General features: G+C 33.8%; 3 protein-coding genes across 5 annotated transcripts; 1 reads left to right on the top strand and 2 right to left on the bottom strand.

Moving 5' to 3' along the window:
• The first annotated feature begins 821 nt into the window (after positions 1–821).
• Positions 822–6,297, top strand: LOC131594299 (polyprotein of EF-Ts, chloroplastic-like). 2 transcript variants are annotated; one of them, XM_058866391.1, is made up of 6 exons: positions 822–1,049; positions 1,754–3,349; positions 3,473–3,541; positions 3,741–4,040; positions 4,633–5,344; positions 5,470–6,297. In XM_058866391.1, exons 2-6 carry the CDS (start codon positions 1,810–1,812, stop codon positions 6,101–6,103), a joined length of 3,255 nt encoding a protein of 1,084 aa, XP_058722374.1. In that variant the 5' UTR covers positions 822–1,049; positions 1,754–1,809; the 3' UTR covers positions 6,104–6,297. The 2 variants fall into 2 exon arrangements, with proteins under 2 accessions (XP_058722374.1, XP_058722373.1); XM_058866390.1 differs by having other exon boundaries at positions 823–1,049; positions 3,470–3,541.
• A 500-nt stretch (positions 6,298–6,797) lies between these two features.
• LOC131594300 (uncharacterized) lies at positions 6,798–9,386 on the bottom strand. 2 transcript variants are annotated; one of them, XM_058866392.1, is made up of 9 exons: positions 9,232–9,381; positions 9,062–9,118; positions 8,685–8,782; positions 8,481–8,550; positions 8,132–8,180; positions 7,658–7,746; positions 7,517–7,564; positions 7,270–7,329; positions 6,798–7,138 (listed from the first exon to the last, which is right to left on the bottom strand). In XM_058866392.1, the coding sequence occupies exons 1-9, from the start codon at positions 9,289–9,291 to the stop codon at positions 7,037–7,039; spliced, it is 633 nt and encodes a 210-aa protein (XP_058722375.1). In that variant the 5' UTR covers positions 9,292–9,381; the 3' UTR covers positions 6,798–7,036. The 2 variants fall into 2 exon arrangements, with proteins under 2 accessions (XP_058722375.1, XP_058722376.1); XM_058866393.1 differs by lacking the exon at positions 6,798–7,138 and having other exon boundaries at positions 7,287–7,382; positions 9,232–9,386.
• Positions 9,387–10,235: 849 nt separating this feature from the next.
• LOC131598698 (uncharacterized) lies at positions 10,236–12,738 on the bottom strand. The gene is made up of 3 exons (XM_058871284.1): positions 11,300–12,738; positions 11,144–11,202; positions 10,236–10,594 (listed from the first exon to the last, which is right to left on the bottom strand). The coding sequence occupies exon 1, from the start codon at positions 12,675–12,677 to the stop codon at positions 11,772–11,774; it is 906 nt and encodes a 301-aa protein (XP_058727267.1). The 5' UTR covers positions 12,678–12,738; the 3' UTR covers positions 10,236–10,594; positions 11,144–11,202; positions 11,300–11,771.
• Between the last annotated feature and the right edge of the window lie 8,830 nt (positions 12,739–21,568).

The following is a 21,568-nucleotide window of genomic DNA, read 5'->3' on the forward strand; positions in this document are numbered from 1 at the left end:
GATGATAGCATTTCTTTCAAATAATCACATGGGTTTGGTAAACCCAGACGATGAGGTCTATGCCAGATTATCGCAGATATAACACATTATACGTGGTTGATCAATGTAGATTTTATTTGTTTATTATTTATTGTCGCTGTCATTATTTTGGATTTGTATTAAATTATTTATATATTATTGAAACTTTATCTTAACATTACATTAAATAAAAATTAGCATTATATTATTGCAGGGTGAACATAACTTAACATGAACATTGTTTAAATAACTTAAAATGAATATTACTTAACATAACTTAACATGGAAATAAAATAAACATAACTTAAATATTACTAGATGATTTAGGATGTTTTAACATGATAATATCATCAACAAATCTCGCAACTATCACATCCACCTCGATTGAACCTTGTGTTTCGTATTGCTGAAATGAACTCCACATAACTCTTAAATCTTTATTGGTTTTCAACTCAAATTTGTTAAACTTTACCTTTCTTTCGTTATCTATCGATGGTGAACAATACTTGTCTGTGAGCCTTAAATCAATAGGAAGACTCACGCCGTTGAATTACACAAATGTGAGATACCCAAATTAAGACATTGTGAAGTATTTTAGTTAACAACATACAAAACATATTTATACAAATTGAGAGGGTATTTTTCACATTATAGAAAAATAGAGGATGTTAGGTCTAAGTCGGGGTGCCTAGTAGATTCCTCCAAAAATATGTGCTTAGTTAATAATGTGGGCTTTAAAGCCCAACTAAATGTCTCTTTAACCAGGCTAAAAACCGAAGCTAAGGTTCGGCATTTCGTTCGGTTTATCAGGAAAACACAAGCAAAGAAAAACAACAACGTTGTCTCATCTCAACTGTGAATAATGAAGATAAGGATTTAAAGCCTCTCCATTCATTTCCCTCCCTCTTTATCATCATTACCCATTTCCACTTTCACCAAAAAGATTTCATTTTTACACTCTAAACTTCAAACACCTAACTTCATCTTCATTGTTCTTTCCTTTTTCATTCTACCCTTTTGAAGCTTCCGAGGTATATATCATGTTTAAACCATGAAGTGTTTTCAGTTTCTCTGTGGCAATTCTAGAGTTAATTGTGTTTACTTTTCACTTTACTATGTTGAAAATCGAATTTGCTTAATTGAAGTTTGGAATCACTTTAGTGTATTATTGTTCTACACTGTGCTTGAAATTGAAATGAATGCTTGATTCTAGTTACTTAATTGTGTAAAAAAAGTACTTTTAGGGTTTCATGGACTAGAAATGAATTTGGTATTTTCATGAAATGAGTATGAATTTTGAAAGTGTGTTTTTTTTGGTTCAATTTGTGAAATTTTGAATTTGGTTGTAATTTTCTTACTATTGTGAGATATGTTAATATGTTATCATGTTTTGTTACATAGTGATGATTGAATTGAAAGTGGTTTGAAACTGACATTGATGACATAAAGGAGATAATTGAACATGTCCAAGAATTCGATTACAAAAACCAGATATTGAAATTTAACGACTTGAAGTTTTTTCGATTACGGAATCCAGATATTGAAATTTATGTAGATATTTCTCTGCAATGTAGTTGGAGTTTGTATATACTCAATTCGTAACCGATGTGATTATGGTTGAAGTTATTGCGAGGAAATTGATTATGTAATGTGATTTGTGTATTTATAGATTTTTTTATGTATTAAATTTATCACCGAGTTTGCACGTTTTGATATTCTTCATTTGTTTTTGAAGGTGACATGCTATGAACTGATCCTGAAAAATAACTTAGATTTATAATTCAGTTCAACATGAATCCCATAATATCGTGTTCCGTTGGCAATGCTTCGATTATTCCTGGAGTTGCGTATTCGACAAGGAAGAATAACTCTTTAACTAGACTCAGTTTTTCAAGGAGTTCTTTAAAACAAGGATCGTCAACTCGGAGATTTCTCTTTCCTTCGTTTGTCGTCAATGGAGTGTTTCCGCAGAACAAACGGATATGCTCTTATCGTAGAAAATCTAGAACCTCCATATCAGCCACAGAAACGGAAGTACCCGTGGAGGTAACAGGTTCACCTGTTGCAGATGAAGTTTCTAGTGAATCTCCTTCGGTTGAAGTTGCCAAAAGCGTAGATTCGTCTCCTAAGTCCGATACGAACACTAGTTCTGCAAAAGTAAAACGTTCAAGACCGGGGAGGAAAAGCGACATGCCGCCTGTAAAGATAGAGGAATTGATTCCAGGTGCATCTTTTACGGGGAAAGTAAAATCTATCCAGCCGTTCGGTGCATTTGTTGATATTGGAGCTTTCACTGACGGACTCGTTCATATTTCTATGTTGAGTGATAACTACGTAAAGGATATTGCGAGTGTTGTTTCTGTTGGACAAGAAGTGAAGGTAAAGCTGATTGAAGTGAACTCAGAAACTAAGCGTATATCTCTCTCTATGCGTGAGAGTGCTGACACTGGCAAACGTAACGACGCACCGAACACTAGGGACCCTTCAAGATCTGGTCCAAGGAAAGACAGTGTGAATAAACAAACGAAATTCTCCGTTGGTCAGGAATTGAAGGGTAAGGTGAAGAATAAGACAAGGAGTGGTACTTTTATATCACTTCCGGAAGGTGAGGAGGGATTTCTACCGTTAGGTGAGGAGAGTAAAGATGGATCCGCGAATATAATGGGAAAATCTTCGTTGGAGGCTGGTCAAGAAGTTAGCGTACGAGTTTTGCGTATCACAAAAGGACGAGCGACGTTGACAATGAAGAAGAAAGGAGCTGTTGAAGAATGGGACAAGCCACTTTTAGAGATAGGGAATGTGGGTCTTGTATCAAACCCTTTTGCAGTGGCTTTTCGTAAAAATAAGGATATTGCTAAATTTTTGGATGAGAGGGAGAAAGTTCAAAGTGAAGCTAAATCATCAACAACAAAAACCGAGGAAGATGTGGGAAGTAGTTCATCGGTCGGTTCCTCAACAACTGTTGCGGATGATGAAAGCAGTCAAGGAAGTATTATAAATGGTGACATCGAGAAGGAAACTGAGGAAGCTTCTGCAAATTTGGCTTCTGAAGAGGATATATCTGTTGTAAATCCAATAATCGAGGAAGCTATTCAGACAGATATCACAACAAGTGATGTGGAAATCGATTCACCAGTTGAAGCCACTGATGAAAATGTAACCGAAAGTGGAGTTGATCAAGTTGTTGCGGAAGATGAAAAACAATCAGAAACTGATAATGAAAAAGAAGTTGTAGCTGCGACGCAGACAGATAGTGATGCAGTTGAGCCTGTCCCTGTGACAGAAACAGACATTACATCAAGTGCACCTGAATTACCTGAAGAAACAGAAGGTTCGTGTTTTCTCCGTCACGCTTTTATTGCTCGTTTATCGCATTCGTATTTACATATGGAAATATCGATTGAATTTCTTTTCCAAAATTTAAAACTAAAATCAGACATATTTTGTGCAGTAGATGACAATGTTGTAGCTGTTCCGGAGAATAATGAGAGTGATTTGTCTCCCGAGGGAAGCTTGAGTAAAGGTTATACTTGATTCATTTTAAAATTCTACTTGCCTGATTGAATAAGTGTTGTCAACCGCGTATCACAGAAAATAGGAAATAGTGGTTTGTTCAAATTTTGCTACGCTAAAGCACTATGGCGCTGCTAATTAACAACACTGGATTTTTTTTCTTTTGCTATGATGGGACTTTTTTTTAACTGTGACTCTTTTGCCGACAGATGGAACCGAAGAAAACATTCAAATTCCCTCTCCTGAAAGTCCTGCCACTGAAGAAGTGCTAGAAGAACAAACACTTGTAACAGCACAAGTTGAAAGTCCTGCCACTGAAGAAGTGCAAGAAGAACAACCTCTTGTAGTAGCACAAGTTGAGAGTCCTGCCACTGAAGAAGTGCAAGAAGAACAAACACCTGTGGCAGCACAAGTTGAAGAGGTTGCAATTGGATCCGAGACAAACAGCACCTTATCTAGTTCTAATGAACAAACCGACATTACTGCTTCAGATGAAGGCTTGAGTAAAGGTTTCAATTTCATTTTATTTGCTTCACATTTCAATTCATTAGTGTGATTTGAACAAACAAATTTAGACAGCTTTTGCGATAACTTTGTGGTTAAGGAAGGTTTAAATAAGTGGTTAATTATGTTCAGGAGATGGTTAATGGATATACTAGGTGTCGAAATTCATAAACTGTTAAAGTAATTTCATGGACCACGATTATTTTCCAAGTGTTCAAATCTACATGTAGCTGAACACCTGAAAAAGTATTGTTAACCAAGCTTTAAGTTTGTGGTTAATGAAGTTACATTGATAGTTAATGAGTTTCAACACCTGTTAACGGTATATCCATTAACCAACTATTGAACGTAATTAACCACCTATTTGACCTAAACTAACCACCTCTGAAGCACCGACACCTCTTAAAGAAGGCCTTCCGTGTCCGTGTGAGGCACCAACACTTGTGATTACAATCAATTTATTTATATTTTCAAACTATTACCGGTATTGACGTGTTAGTGTCGGTGTTGTGTCCAGTGTCAATCATTTCATCATAGGAATGGTTAAATATGATTTCTATTTGTAAAATGTCTGTTCCGCCCCCCTTTTGATTGCAGCTGCTATATCACCGGTACTTGTGAAGCAACTCCGAGATGAAACCGGAGCTGGAATGATGGACTGCAAAAATGCTCTATCAGAGAGTGAAGGCGACATTACTAAAGCACAAGAGCTCCTTAGGAAGAAAGGCTTAGCAAGCGCAGACAAGAAAGCAGCCAGAGCAACTGCTGAAGGAAGGATAGGTTCTTACATCCACGACAGCAGGATCGGTGTTTTGGTAGAAGTAAACTGCGAGACAGATTTTGTCTCCCGAGGTGAAATTTTTAAGGAGCTTGTTGAAGATATAGCCATGCAAGTGGCTGCGTGTCCTCAAGTAGAGTACATTACTACTGAAGATGTTCCTGAGGAAATCGTGAGCAAAGAAAAAGAGATAGAAATGCAGAAAGAAGATCTTGCTTCAAAACCGGAGCAAATCAGATCGAGGATTGTTGAAGGACGGATAAGGAAAAGACTCGAGGATTTGGCTTTGCTTGAGCAGCCTTACATCAAGAATGATAAAGTGCCCATAAAGGATTGGGTCAAGCAGACAATTGCAACTATTGGAGAAAATATTAAAGTTACAAGGTTTGTGCGGTTCAACCTCGGCGAAGGTTTGGAAAAGAGAAGCCAGGATTTTGCTGCTGAAGTCGCCGCACAAACTACAGCAAAACCAGTGACTACACCGGTGAAAGAGGAACCTGCTGCTGCTGAAGTCAAGGAGATTGAACCAAAGTAAGCAGATCTATAAGTTTTTACTTGTTAATGAGTTATTATCTATGAATTATTCTTGGTATAAACAAAATTTTACCTAAGGTGTGTTTGCTGCAAGTCTAAAATTGTTCAATATTGAATTACAGGAAATCAACAGTAACGATCTCGGCCTCATTGGTTAAGCAATTAAGGGAAGAAACCGGTGCTGGGATGATGGACTGTAAGAAAGCTCTTGCTGAAACCGAAGGTGACCTTGAAAAGGCGCAAGCATACCTCAGAAAGAAGGGTCTTTCATCTGCTGACAAGAAATCCGGAAGACTAGCAGCTGAAGGAAGAATCGGTACATACATTCATGATTCACGCATTGGAGTTCTTATTGAAGTGAACTGTGAAACCGACTTTGTTGGCAGAAGTGAGAAGTTTAAGGAACTGGTCGATGATCTTGCAATGCAAGTCGTGGCTTGTCCACAGGTTCAGTTTGTATCTATTGAAGATATCCCAGAAGCCACTGTGAAGAAGGAAAAAGAACTCGAGATGCAACGAGAAGACCTTGCTTCAAAACCCGAGAACATAAGAGAGAAAATTGTTGAAGGAAGAATCTCAAAGAGGTTAGGGGAGCTTGCTCTTCTAGAGCAGTCTTTCATTAAGGATGACAGTGTGTTGGTGAAAGATTTGGTGAAGCAAAGTATAGCTGCCATTGGAGAGAACATTAAAGTGCGGCGTTTTGTTCGGTTCACTCTTGGAGAAACAGTTGAAAAAGAAACAACAGTTGCTGCATAGCTTAAGAGATCAATTTTGAAAACCGAAAGATGATTCTTCGTAGTAACCGAATGTTCATTAGGCGCGGACACATTTTACTGATCTGTATCTGTATTGAGGATACATGAGGACTGAGTTTTGTGTAATTCTGTGGTTTGTGTTGAAATTATTAGTTGATGCATTTCTAAATTACAAAATTTCATTTAAGGTTTAAATTGCTAGTTTCATTAATTCTTGACAATTGTTACTTTTCATGTAAATTATAATAATCATTGATCTGTTTGAGAATTGTTGTAAGGATAATTTATGCATATTATAAGTTGAAAATGGATTATCTCATATCATATTTTCATTGGTAAAAATATATATAGTCTAAAAATAGAGAGAAGGAATAATGAAGCAACACTTGAATGCTTCTTGAGTTGGATTACGAAAACATCACTATGATTCATAGTCATATATACACCCTTGAATTGAGACCAACTTCACTGTATGTTTGAGAAATGTATTCGGTGTTCGACTCATGTAGTATCTGAAACAAACACATGATTATGTTTGATTTATTCAATTTTTTTCAAATTATTATTAATGTCGACATGTTAACGTCTGAGAAATGTATTCGGTGTTTGACACATGTAGTGTCTGAAACAAACACATGATTATGTTTGATTTATTCAATTTTTTCAAATTATTACTGATGTTTGACATGTTAACGTCTGGTGCATGTCTTTCACTAGAATAAATTTGAAAAGGAAGTCCAAAGTTCAAACTCTGACTACTATCAAATCATACTAACAAGTTATTGAAGAGAAATCACCCAAGTCTATCAAGAGCTTGTAACAGAGAGAAGAAAAACACATAATATCTTTAATTTTCATGTCTAATTTTCAAAATTTCATCTCTAATTTTCAATGTTATCATCTATTGCAATCTATCTGTCTTGCACTAAATGCCTCAGCTCTGATGACTTGCAGGTTCAAAACGCCAGAGATCAACAGCAATATCTACCTCTTTCTTCTTGTGAAATTTGTACAATTTCGGGACATCATACCGAAGCTGCCATAGCATACAAAAAAGATTACTTCTTCAACAATATGAGAATGGTTCAGATTTGCACCATGGTTACGCCGCCATAAATAACTAGATTAAGAAAATTAATCTGTCCAAAATACTTTAACTGCACTCACCTCACATAGAACTTCAGCACTCCTAGCATTGAAATCCCTTAAGGCTGCCCGTTTCACATGCTGCAATCATATAAAGTTAACCAATGGTATTAACCTCTGTAGTACCGACACCTCTGAAAAAAGGTGTGTTCGAGTCATTGTTCGTGTCCGAAACCAACACTGACACTTGTCAATAGCAATCTGGTAAAGTTTGCAGAACTAAATTGCTCAATTGAAAAACTAAAAATTTGAGTTGCAAGTGACTTACATCTCTAGTTGAAGTTTTATGCAAAGAATAAACAGCTTGAGAAGCAACCTAATGAAACAAAATATGGAACAAAGGTATATTATTAAATTTTTATCAGTCATATGTTAATATTTATAACCAGCATCCATGATATTGCTTTACCTTCATAGCAGCAGAAAGAAACTCCAAATCTGCACCCTTTTTCCGAGTTCCAAATGGAGGATTCATTACAACTGTATCGACAATTGGACCTGGCAAAAGCACCAATGTTACTATTACTTCTTAACTGATGACTATCACAATATTATATTGTTTGACAGCTACCAGAACAAGTCACTTTCGCATTGAATATCAGTAAATAACATACACCTAGCGCCTATTAGAATTGACTTATTTGAGCTTATTTACTGGCATAACCACTTGTGGGACTGTTGGGTTGGGAGAGCTTACCTACTGGCATAAGAATTAGTGAAACTATTTAGGAGAACTTATGCAAATGTGGCTTATGACATATCTATAAGCTCTCTAAAATAGATTCAGAAAACAACTTATAGTTTATACAAGGACAGTTTCCTACTAGATATTGTTGAAAATGTTGAAAATACTATTGAAGGACAAAGACAATGTTGAAAATACCTCTCCATTTCAAGTCCATGATATTAGATTGAATAAAATCCATGTCCAGCTGCAGTTTTAGTTGAATAACAAAGCAATAGTGTGTATCAATATCCGTTAGTGAAGGACAACTTTAACATGATAATCGCTTCAGATAAAATATATAAAAATAAAGCACTTATTTGATGACCATATTTCATCTCCTATTGTTCCAATAAAATTCAAAACATTGACCTGAATCTTTCTCACTCAACATATGTACAACAATGAAAAAATATCGAGTCTTATTATTCTTTTCCTTCAACAAGAGAACTGGTTATTATGAAACCTAAGCATTCATTTACCAATATAAGCATCAAAAAGACAATACCTCGAGTTCCTCAGCATTAAGAGATGCTATTTCAAGAGATTCTGGATCAACGTCAATGCTGAGAACATGTCTGATCAATGCTAACACCAATCAAAATTTTAGCATTACCAATATTCAACTTCATTATAATCTCCCATAAAATAGAAGACTGAGGTAAAAATAAGACAAACTGATGAAATATCCCGAAATGCGGCTGCAACTTACTCTGCGCTCAAAAGGGCAGCTGCAATGCCTAAAGTACCACAACCACATCCAAAGTCAGCCACTACTTTGTTGCTCACATCATCATAAGAGTTCTCTGCCTGATTCCAAGATTCACAATAAAAACAGGATTTTCACAATGTGGAATTATAATAAACCAATAAGGTGTTATAAAAAAAAACCAAATTAACAACTGGTTTCAACTCCAACAACAAACTAAAATTTAACAAACAATAATCACATATTATTAAAAAATACAAAACACCCATTATCAAGCATTACAGACTGAAGATGGAATAAGGCAAAAGAATGAAACTTTAGCATATTTGAAGAGTAAAACACAAAGGGTAAAGGGGAAAAGCAGGGTTTGAGAAATTTACAAGAAAGAGCATACGAGAAGCGATGTGAGGTCCTGTTGGGTATTGTTCAAGCTCAATCTGCAATAAACAATGAAGTGATTATTCACAATAATCGATTATTAGTTTAATTGATTCTTCACAATAATTGATTATTACGAAATTGAAAGTAAAAAGAGTAATGAAAGAGAAACCTTAGGGTTAGAAAATTGATCAAGAGAACCTAGGTGACCTTCTAGCTCTTTCAGCTTCATCGAATTTTTCCACCGAAATTGTGAAGAAGAAGAAGAATTGAATTGAATGAATCACCCAAATATCTGTATCAGTATATTTAAAATTATTTTTTAAATAAAATAATAAAATTTTAAAGTTTTTAATCATTAGTTATACATTTTCAATAAAATGAGAATTTGAAAAAAAAATTTAAAAATTTTTAAATGCGACTTTTTTTTTTTATAGATTTTGATAATTATTTTTATTGAAAGGAAACTGGTTTTCATTTTAATAAACAAACATAAAACAACTTCTATTTTTTTAATAAAGAATCTAAAAATGAATATCTAAATTATTGTGTATAGAAGCTATAGGTGATATCTAACTGTTTTGGTGAAAAAAGCAATCTATAGATTATCAAGAGTTAAATAAGTTCTTTACTATTAAAATAATTCAATTTTGTTGTTTTTATGTATAAACAATCCAATGGAATATGACGGAATTTATTTTATTATATTTGATTTAATCATTCAATTTTCTTTCCACCAAATCTGAGGTGTATACAGTGGAATGAAATGATTTATTATCCATTTTGATTCGCTTCATTTCATTCCATCATGTTTTATTAAGGGTGTGCATGGACTAATAACCAAATCAAATTGAATTATATATATGATTTGGTTTGGATCTTAAAACTATTTTATTAAAATTGGTTTATTTTTTAAAACGATTTACATATGGATTGGTTCGGTTCTAAACTGTTTTTTTCACAAAAACCAGTTATAACAAAAAAATCGATTTTAAACTGGTTCTCTCAAAACTAGTTTTAAAACCAGTTTTAAAACCAGTTTTATATCTAAAAATGTTTTTTTTATTTTTTTAACCATCTTTTTTATTTTAACTAGTTATAAAACTAGTTTATGTCAAAAACAAGTATTTAAAAAAAATTGGTTTAAATTTGACTCTTATAATCTTCATAAACAATATCTTGATTAAAAACACTTCCATTAGAAAGTGAAAAAGAAATAGTCTCTAAAATAAGTACACCAGCAATTCAAACGAATACAGTCTAGATCAATACAACTCCAATACATAACCAAAATAATGTAGGAAAAACAAAAGCACAGACTAATTTGCTCAAGAAAAAAACTAGATACTAATAACACTCGAAACAGAATTGCCTACCAACATCCAATTGATACCAATAAACCAATTTCCTCCATAATCACTTCAACCTAATTTTTGAAGCAGACAACACCTTAGATAATCATAATCTTGTTTGCTACATCTAATACATCATAATCAGGAGTCAACCTTACATAGGCCTTTTTGGTGCCGTCAAACCTACAACAGATTCACAATTCAAGCTTAGAGTTTTAATAACACAGTCATTTAACACAAGGTATATCCTATAAACACCTTAAGACAAGACATATAAACCTATTCACAAACTGAAAAAAAATATTTAGCTTCCATAAATTGTAGACTGTGTGATTGAAGAACACTAAAAAGAGCAACTATAAAAAATAAATGCAGTCCTAAGTAAATATCGTTTGTCTTAATAACATTAATATGCCTAAAGAATAAGAATAATGGCAATGTTATTATGTATAACCGCTTGTTAATTGATAAGTAAGATTTAGCTTATGTCCTTTCACAGTAGTACCTCTAACAAGGTTAGAATATTGAATGTGGAACCTCTTCAAAGCTAATTGAAGCTCACTTGCTTCACACTCGTCTAATGAATGTGTTACTAAAAAGCATAATTTCTCAATCTAGAAACATATACTTAAATGTATTACTAAAAATATTATTCTCCAATAAAAAATATAATTTCTCAATCTAGATATATATACTTAATGATGTAGATAGATAAACCTTAGAATTATTTACCGTTAAGTTCTGTTCGAGTGCAACAGAGATTGAAGATGTTGAACAGCTAGCATCATTTTCTGTATAAAGTAATTTTACAAAATATATAAATACATTTCATTATGTCTCAAGTATAATAAATAATAATACATTAGCGAATATACTTAGTTATCATACCTTGCTCAAATCTCTCGAGAATATCAAAATCTTCATTTGTAATCAAGGATGAAGATGATCCTTTGAGCTAATCCTGGGTGCATATCAGTGCTTCGACTGTTGATAGGTGAGTGGATTCTCCCACTTATAAATCTTCAACTCACCACATTCTTATCCAATATAAGTCATTTCCCCACTTACTTACACTTGCATTATTATTCTAACAATAATTACATGATGAATGATTGATATAAAGTGCATAATCAAATACAAAAAAGAATAATGTGTAGAATATGCAAGAATCTATGAAAGGAAATCTGTATCGAAGAGAAAATGAGAAAAAAAATTGCGTTTGATAGCATATTAGCAAGGAAGAAGCTCATAACTAACTTGACCTTATAGATAGAAAATGTGACATGTTTCTCTTACATTAATACAATACAGCTATGTGCTATATATACAATATGGTGAAGCATCATAACAAGTCTAGTTATTATTTATAAATATTCATATCACCGATCACAACATTACAATTGCCGTTGCCAGTAACTGAACCACCACTGTCTATAACAACTGCTCTCTTGGACTTACCACCATGACCTCGCGGTGGCGGAAAACTGACATCATCATCTTCTCTCTCCGGTTGCCGCCGGAACAGCTGCCTTTCAATGTTTGACAAGTTAGAACATAACATAGTTGGCTTCCAAATCTCATTTTTCATTACTTGTTCAAACATGTTATGTAATGCTCCAGTAGGGTGATGACTAGGGCCTTCCACTGTAACCTTCAAACCAACTTTCTCACATGGTTCAATATTTATAATCACACAAAGACCAACGTTTCTATTATTGATACTAAAAATATTAAAGCTACAAACAGTAAAATAGTGTGCCACAATTACCCTACAAGGCTTTTCGTTATCTCCTCTCTTTCTCACCTCTTCCAACACAAGTAGACCTCTTATTTTTCCACTGCTATAATGATAAGCACGTGTTTCCATAACATAACCCGATCCAATAATACTCTTTTTATGCTTTTTCTTAATATATTCAAAGTCTCTATCTAGATTGATACAAAAAGCAGGAGAGGCAAGAAAAGCTTCGTCTTTTTGTATTCTAAAATGAATGCAGCTACATTTTGAAGATAACTTACATAAGAGTTGGAAATATACTTTATGTGTCGACAATATGCCATCTTTGGTTACTTCTTTAGATTGCATGACTCTGAATGAACAGTCCTCTGAACCATCTATAGTGTAGGACGCCATCCAATCCCTTTTTAAACCGATATATCTTTGAGATTTTGTCACATATATGAAACCATAAGTTCCCAACTTTTCATGGTAGGTTGTAAAATCATCATCAGTTAGACGATTAACACCTTCAAGATTGTTTCTCATGTTGATTTATATATACTCTCACAACAAATAAATTTCGTAAGGCAATTGAAAAACATAGAAGCTAAATATGCCCTTATAATGGATTGTTTGCACGCGTTAGTCTAACGCAATCTTATACCATTAAATTTCGTATGGCATTTTTTTATTCTCTTTGACTAATTTAGGCATACCACTTTTCTGTGTTTCAGAATATTTATACTTTATCTCTCTCTCTCTCTCCAATAATTCTTGATTATGTTAGTACCAACTATTTTTTTTTTGATTCTTCACTTTTCTTTCACTTTTCTTTCTATTTTCTCATGGGTTTTTATGGTTCATTTGTTAGAACTTGTAATTATTAAGATTGGTGAATAATTGAGTGCGGAAAGGAAGAGAGCGAGACAATGAGAGAGAGAGAGAGAGTAATTGAGGGTAAAAATTGATCAATCTATTATTCATGAGATATTTTAAGGGTATTTATACAACTACATAAAATGAGGTACAACTATTAAACATAAAAAACTGATACGCTCTAGGTGTAACCAGTTGGCATAAAACTGAAACCGATTACATTTAACTATTGTCTTAGAAAAATGACACAATTAACCAGTTGACATATTATGTCCACCGGTTACACTACGGTTCTGTTTGAAAAATATAAAGGGGTGTAACCGGTTACACTCATATGTCAATCGGGTACATGAACATGAATTACTTTTTTTCTCTTACCACACCACCTTAATTCATGTGCTCCTAGTTTTCCATGTACATATGCTTCTTCAATCTATTGAACACTTCTTGTGACTCCTTTGGTCAGCAAATCGGACACTTGGTCTTCACTTCTACAATACTCCAACCTCAATCTTCCTTTACTAACAAGTTCTCTCAAGTAGTGAAACCTCATCTCAATATGCTTGCTTCTCCCATGGGCGGAGTTCTTAGCAAGATTTATAGAGGTAACATTATCAACCATTAGCATTACAGTATCACCCTCTTCGCTGTCCAGCTTCTTCAACAAATTCATCAACCACACGACTTTGCACGTACACAACTAAGTTGCAATGTACTCGACCTCCAAAGAAGAGAACGATATTACTAGTTCCTTCTTCGAACACCATGAGATTGGTGTTTCACAGAACATAAATATGTATCCACCTGTAGATTTTCTATCTTTCTTATCTCTGCACCAACTAGAATAGGTGAATCCGAGTAAAAATTGTATTTTCTGCCCTTGTCCACTGCAGGGAAAATAATTCCGCATCCAACAAAGCTTTTGACAAATCTTAGAATCATCTTGACTACTTCTAAGTGAGACACCTTCGGTCTCTCGATGAATCTGCTCACAATACAGACACTAAACGCCTTTCAATAACTTTTTATAAGTAACAAATTTAATTAATTTGATCATTGAATTGAGAGATATTATCAAGTAGACCAAGTCTTTAAATTTTTTATAGAATTTGATAAATTATTTGAAATTCTACCACACTAGTTTTTTCAACGTATAATAAGTTATTTAAAATATATGTAACTGTTCCAGACTGATCCAATGGCTAGACGTGGCCCAATCCACTCTTGCACCCAGAACGGTCCAATTGCCTTGGCCCAACCAACTGAGGGTAGGGGAAAGCTCTTTTTCTCCTGCCCCTCTATCGAGGACACATCTTCATCTGGCCCGAGGACAACGGACTCGTTGTCCCCAGCCAAGTCTCCACCTGTGCCAACAGAAACACTACTCGAAAATGCTCGGCATGCTCCTCTTTCGATTTGGAATAAATTAAGATATCATCTATGAAGACCATAACAAACTTATCTAGATATAAATGCAAGGTTCGATTCATATATTCCATGAAAACACATGGCGCATTAGATACACCAAACGGCATAACAGTGTATTCATAATGACCATACGTCGTTCGGAAAGCCGTCTTCGAAATATCATCTGGTTTAAAACGAAACTGATGATAACCCGACCTCAAATCAATCTTGCTAAAAACATTAGCCCCCAACAACTGATCCATCAAATCATCAATCATCAGGAGTGGATACTTATTCTTGATAGTCACTTTATTCAATTGTCTGTAGTCTACACAGAATCTCATACTTCCGTCTTTCTTCTTAACTAACAACATCGGTGCACTCCACGGAGAAACACTCGACCGAACAAACTTCTTCTCGAGTAATTCTCCCAACTGTTTCTTTAATTCATACAGTTCAGACTACATGGTGTTAGATACATATTCGGATTCCAGGTTTGTGTTACTAAATTGATTTTCCAATTGTACGGTGCAGGAGTGTTTGTTGTCATGAAACATAGCGGCTATGCGCTTCCAACACTCTTCTGCAATGTTGTCGACGACGAGGATGAATTGAAAAATATCCTGTGATACTGTTGCGTACATCCATTGCAACACTACTGCATCTAGGCGATTCCAAAGTTCATAATCGACAACCTTAAGTTTGTCCTATGCTTGTATGGTATAGACTTCCGAAGGCGGAATTATATGATCAAGAACATTGTGAACGCGTGCCTGCACGGGCATACCACGAGAGGTAGAGATTAGAATCATTTTCCAACGTCACCGGGATGATGGTTTTGACGTTGTTGATGACGAAAGCGGAGTGGAATTTAGATGTTACCGCCTGAGAGGAGTTGGATTGTCGGGCTGATGAAGTGTCATCAGATGTTCGAGAGTGGGAGGTTTCTTCTACCATGATAGAACAAAAGGTGTGCGACGGCTGGAAAAAATTGTAGATTTAGGAACATGATAAAGCTGATACCACACCATATAAGAATTGAATTCCATACTTTTTCATTGATATTCTTTGTCATAATATACAAATAATATACAAGTGATAATATCTCTATATTTAGAAGCTAACAACATACAATTATTAATATACTAATTATAGATATATTCTAATAATAAGTGGTAACTAAAATTCTGCAATAAACTTATAAAAGAGAATTAGATGTTTTTTGTTTTGTTTTTTATGGTGGAGACTTAGATGCTCTTTTCATATGATGGTGAATTAGATGCTTTGTTATAATTAAATTAAATAATACCGCGGAAGAAGAACGCTTATCTTGGAGAGAATAGGGCAAATTTTTTCCCTTTTATGCTTATAAATTTGCCTGCAATGAAGCTAGATATTTTGGTATCAATTAATGAGTTCGTTCTATCACCCACGGGCCACGGGTCCTGTTCGACACTCCTATTCATCATCATATAAAAAAAATCTTACATCAAGAGCTGAACCATTTCTCCAACATGAACAAGGACAAATTGCAAAACCACAAGGTGAACGATCAGTAGTTGCCAATCAAGGTGTAGTTAGAGGCAATAATAATGGTAATGTCCATTACAATCAATTTATTTATGTTGACCAAAGAGTAACTTTAGCTGCTTCTTCCCAATAACAAAAGTTTTCTTTTACCACTCCTTTAACTAGACAATAATTCCATAGGTTGATGTTTGCCAATGATCAAAATGTACATATATATGGTATTTACTTTTATAATCTTAATAATTATAACATAATTATAATGTAAGCATTTTTAAATTTTCTATTAGTGTGTTATATCATTAATTATATATACACTACAAAAAAACGCGGCTAAATTGCAGGGGTTTTAAGCCAAATTAGAGGTTTTTGACCTCCGTAATTGTTTTGCAGGAGTTACAAAATTTGCTGTTTATACGATTTTCATAAATTATATGCGGGGGATTTGGATGACTGCTGGTATCACGTAAATAAAATGTGGCGGTTTGCTAACGGTATATATTATAAATATATATAAAAAAATTCAAACTTTCATTATTTTTCTTTAGTTGAGAATGCAAATAATAATCATATCAATAAAATATACAAAATTTCTAAAATCAATACCCTAAACTTGAACAAAACCATCCAACTACGCAATTAACATATACAAATCTCCACTTAATTTTATGCATCACCTAGTCAGCAATAAAGATAAAATATAGTCACTTATAATTACACATACATTGTACCACCTAGATTTTGTTGAATCTTGTAGCACCTGGATTTTAAAACAAAAAGTAACAGCATAAATAGATTAAGGGTTAATACTTATTTTCACCCCTGTCATATGGGTTTGATTTGAAAAATCCCTCTGCAAAATTTCTCTAAACAAAAAAAGTTGCAAGAATTTCCCTAACATTTGAAGATTCTCTCGTTTTAAACCTTGTAAAATATTTATTTTTAAAATCAACCTTGCCATTTGAAGTTTCGGTCATTTTGAACCCTATAATCTTGTAGATTATGTCACCACACAAAATTAGGCCAAACACAAACACAAATGAAACTAGCCAAACAATACCAATCTGATTGAAACCCTATAAAAGCAAAGACAAAATTGAATTCCCTTTTAAGGAAATCTAATAAAGGGGGTAAAAATCTATAGAAACAAATCCCAAAAAATCGATCTTTTGATAGAATAAAAAAGGGGAATTTTTTAACCTACCCAATAAACAAAAACAACAACCCAGGCACGAAAAATGTAAAAAGATTCAAGATACATATCGAATCGGAAAAGAAAGAAAGGAATACCAACCGACACAGGTTTTCTCTTTCATGAGTTTATAGATAAGAACGGAGATACCGAGGGAGTGAACAACCTCAACAGCGACAAAGAGATTATTGTGATAGTGAACGATGAATTGGAGGAGAACAAGAGCGGCCACGCCGGAGACGACGGCGAGAAAAGCCTGGACCTTTGGAGGTTTTCGCCGGACCCATATGGAGATGGCGTGGATCAATGTTTTTTGAGGTCTCATGGCGAAAAGGGTTTGCTTATGAGTGCTCAAAAACACAAAGACGATAAAGCACAAAGACATGGATTCTTACAAGGTTCCCTGCTTACATGTCAACTGCTTTGAATCTTATAACATTAGTGGTGGCTGGCCGTTCATCAAACCGTGAAATCGTGAGCGTTCGTGAAACCGTGACAATCGCCGAGCAGTCGCCCAACGTAGTGGTGAGCGTCGCGGACGGTTGAGACAGTCGTGGTGGCTGCCGTGTGAGCAGTGACCGTTTTTCGTGGTGCTGGGAATGAAAGAAGAAGTGCTGGGACGAAATGAGATATGGAAAAGAATGTTAGGGTTTTGTTGAAACAAGGTAATTTATATGGGCTTTTACATCGGTTGGACTAATGAACTGATATAATGGGCAAGTTACATATGTTTTACTTCAGTTGGTAGCAATAAACTGATGTAATGGCCTCTTAAAACAAAAATCCACTTATTTACCAAACTGCCACCGTGTTTTTATTTTTTTTAAATTATTGGACTTTTTACATCAGTTAAGAAACTGGGCCGATGTAATGGCCCTTTATAACAAATCTTTTTCCAAAAAACAAATATTTTTCATATCATTGGAAATAAATGCCTGATGTAAAATCATTTTACAAATATTTTTTACATTATATATTTTTATACCTAATGTAAAGACATTTTCTAAAATGTCATATTTTTAGTAGTGAATTAAACCTTCTGAAATATGACAGACAAGGTTGGTTTTACTAAAAATATAATTTACTGGGTTAAAAATGATAGAGTCCTTCAAGTGGCAAGGTTGGTTTCAAAAATAAAAATTTCACAAGGTTTAAAACGAGAGAATCTTCAAATGTTAGGGGAATTCTTGCAACTTTTTTTTGGCAGGGGGTCTTTCGAACCAACCCCATATGGCAGGGGTGAAAATATGTATTAACCCATAAATTAATAAAGGTGGTTGTTTTGTTTAGGGTTCCTTAATGGTCTGAGAGGATTCATATGTTTCTAATGGGTAGGGATGGGGTACGGTGGGTAAAAAGATTGATATTCAAAATAATATCTGTTAGATTTTTTAAGCCATCCAAATTTGTTTTAGGTTAAAAACATTTTAGTAGTTTCTTGCAATTTTCTATTTGATTTCTATTTTTCACTACTAATAAACGCGAATTAGTGACAGAATTTAGAGAGGGAACTAAATTCCTCACTAATTATGGAGGAAAAGTTGCATTTTTTAGTAAAATCAAATTAACATACATTTCTTTCTTTATCGTCATTCTCAAAATCATTGCCTTGCTTTGCTTTATATTTCCCAACCCTAATTATTTGAAGACAAAGCCAAGCAAAGGTGTTGCAATGTCATCTTCTTCGCGATTTGGAAAGTTATGTAGTTGTCGCGCTCGTATAGTTTCGTACCAATGCAAGAAGGGAACTAATAAAGGATGGTTGTTTTGGAGATGTCCCTTTTGGAGGAGTGCTGATACGTGTGATTTGTTCATTTGGGATGAGGACTTTGGAGCAAAATCTAAAAATGAAATTGGAAGCATGATGAACTCATAGATGGAAGTTATGTCCTCTATGAGCTATATGAAGGAATTGTATGAAGATTCAAAGAAGAATAAGATTTTGATGAACAATTTCAAAGCAGAGAAATTTTATGGAAATCTAAAAAATGTTGTGTTTTGGAATGTTTGTTATATATGGTTAATGTTTATTTAGTTTTGAAATGTAATAGTTGAAAATTTGAGAGTATGAGTAACCCGATTATTATGAAATGTAATGAATATTTGAGAGTTTTATTTTGGTCTAGTTTATGAAATGTATTGAGCTGTAATGGATGGTTTTGAAATGTATTTTGAAATATGTTATGGAATTGGTAATGAAAAGTGTTGAACTTGTTTGACTTAATTTGCATTTGACCTAATTTGGCACACAATCCATAATTTACAAGCCACACAATTGGCAAACTACACAATAGGTAAACCAAAATCCATAATTTGATAGTTAGGCAGTATGCAATATAACATTGGTCACAAAACTTGTTTGCAATATAGTTTTTTTATATTCGTTAGCCATAAATTTAAAACATATAAAAAACAATCAAGCAATTTGCGAGGGGCTAAACCCTCCCAAATTCCAAAACACATGTTACTGTGCCTATGCTTGCGTGTCTACATCAGAAAAACTAGGAATTTCAGTTTTTGAGGGGGTAAGTGTAACACCCTAGCTCAATTGGTAGCAGCAATTCCTGCTACCAATTGAGCTAGTTTTTTAATGTAACAGCCATGATCCGCGGCCTACCAAGCATGTCACCAGCTTAATCAATACTACCCCTAGGTCCGCTTATCGGCTGTCCAGGAAATATCTAATCAATACTACCCCTAGGTCCGCTTATCGGCTGTCCAGGAAATATTGTTTTTGCCTCCCGCATGAATCGAACCACGTACCTAGGGGTTAAGTACGTATTCATAGCAATTTCTGCTACCAATTGAGCTGGATTCTATATCATAGTTGAATAATTTTGCGGAAGAACAACGCTTCTCTTGGAGTTATAGGGAAAATATTATATATCTTATGTCTATAAATTTCACATTCGAATGCATAGTAATCTAAACTGTCCATTTTTTTCCAATACTACAAATTATATCTTGTGTAAATAGACTTTTGATTATAATCCATTAAGAGTATCTTAGTATTCTAAATCAATAGTAAAGAGCGTGGGCTGAAATTCAAAGACCGATGAGCAGTAGCGTGTATGAGACCAAGCCTGACTCCAAACAACTCTCAGAGCTTGAGGTCGGTAGTGATGACAATGAAAGTGCAACACTACGTGAGCCAACAAATCCATTTAGTGTACCACTATGCTGGCGAATCCCATAATGTAAATTTCGAACGTTCCACAATCACTACAACCACAACTAGATTTACAGCTATTAGTTGAACTGCAAAGTCGACTATGTTTAATACATCAAAAACCTTCATTTCAAAAACTTTCACCATCACTACCACCACCAAACTACAAGAAATACACGATTTACCACCACCACTATACAAGAAATACACGATTTCCACAGGTATATTTGCGGATTTTCCTGAGATATTATTAAATAAACTAAATTTTCTTCTGGATCAAGATTTTGTAGAAAATTCTGCAGGAATACATTTGGATTTTGCTGCAAAATTTATATTTTGAATAAAAAAATCAGACTATATTACAGAATCCGCAGATAAATTCGAAGGAAACTTTTCTGCGGAATTTCTATTTTGAATAAAACCAAGGGTTAATGAACTTTTTGGTCCCTCTAAATATCTCAAACTTCATTTTTAGTCCCTTTAAAATTTTCCTTCAAAAAATGGTCCATCTAAAATTTTAAATTTTAACTTTTGGTCCCTCCTACAATTTAGTGACTGTTTTTAGCGACGGTTTTAGCAGTTTCTTTATTTTAGTGACAGAATTAGAGACCATTTTAACTACGATTTTGTTATGAGGGACCAAAAGTTAAAATTTAAAATTTTAGGAAGACTATTCTTTGAAGAAAAATTTTAGAGGGACTAAAAACGAAATTTGAGATATTTAAAAGGACCAAAAAGTTCATTAACCCTAAAACAAAACTACATTTCATAATCCGCAGGAAACTTTTCTGTAGATTTTGCTGTCGATTTTCTTTTGTATTATATTTTATTATTTTTTGAATTAAAAATTAATGCAACACGTATTTTTATTTTAAAATTAAATAAAATGTTTTTCTTTTGCAAATTTTTTAATAGATTTAAATGTTTTAAAAGAATATTAATAATTTTTTAAAATTTAATAAAAGCTAGTTTTTTAAATTTAATGTAATTCTTCAATTTATATTTTAATAAATGGTATGATCATTTTAACAAATAAAATAAAAATGTATTAAAAAAATTAAAAACAAAAATCTGATAAAATTTTTAGAGTAGGAATTGAACCTACAATCTATTTTATATTGGACGAAATAATTTACCATAAGAAAATAACTTATTGAAACGAATATTATGTATAATATATAATTTATTAATTTTAACATTTCTAGAGTAGGTGTTGAACCTACAATCTATTTTATATTGAACGAAATAATCTACCATAAGAAAATA

Source organism: Vicia villosa, linkage group LG4 (genome assembly GCF_029867415.1).
Source record: "Vicia villosa cultivar HV-30 ecotype Madison, WI linkage group LG4, Vvil1.0, whole genome shotgun sequence".
Lineage (NCBI taxonomy): Eukaryota > Viridiplantae > Streptophyta > Magnoliopsida > Fabales > Fabaceae > Vicia > Vicia villosa.

Excerpts from the sequence above, each read along its gene's own strand:
- LOC131594299 (XM_058866390.1), top strand. The coding sequence starts at position 1,810 with ATGAATCCCATAATATCGTGTTCCGTTGGCAATGCTTCGATTATTCCT. Across the intron at positions 3,350-3,469 it reads ATTACCTGAAGAAACAGAAG|TAGATGACAATGTTGTAGCT; the intron begins GTTCGTGTTTTC and ends TATTTTGTGCAG. Across the intron at positions 4,041-4,632 it reads AGATGAAGGCTTGAGTAAAG|CTGCTATATCACCGGTACTT; the intron begins GTTTCAATTTCA and ends TTTTGATTGCAG.
- LOC131594300 (XM_058866392.1), bottom strand. The coding sequence starts at position 9,291 with ATGAAGCTGAAAGAGCTAGAAGGTCACCTAGGTTCTCTTGATCAATTT. Across the intron at positions 8,551-8,684 it reads GCTGCCCTTTTGAGCGCAGA|ACATGTTCTCAGCATTGACG; the intron begins GTAAGTTGCAGC and ends AGCATTGATCAG. Across the intron at positions 7,747-8,131 it reads CATGGACTTGAAATGGAGAG|GTCCAATTGTCGATACAGTT; the intron begins GTATTTTCAACA and ends TGCTTTTGCCAG.
- LOC131598698 (XM_058871284.1), bottom strand. The coding sequence starts at position 12,677 with ATGAGAAACAATCTTGAAGGTGTTAATCGTCTAACTGATGATGATTTT.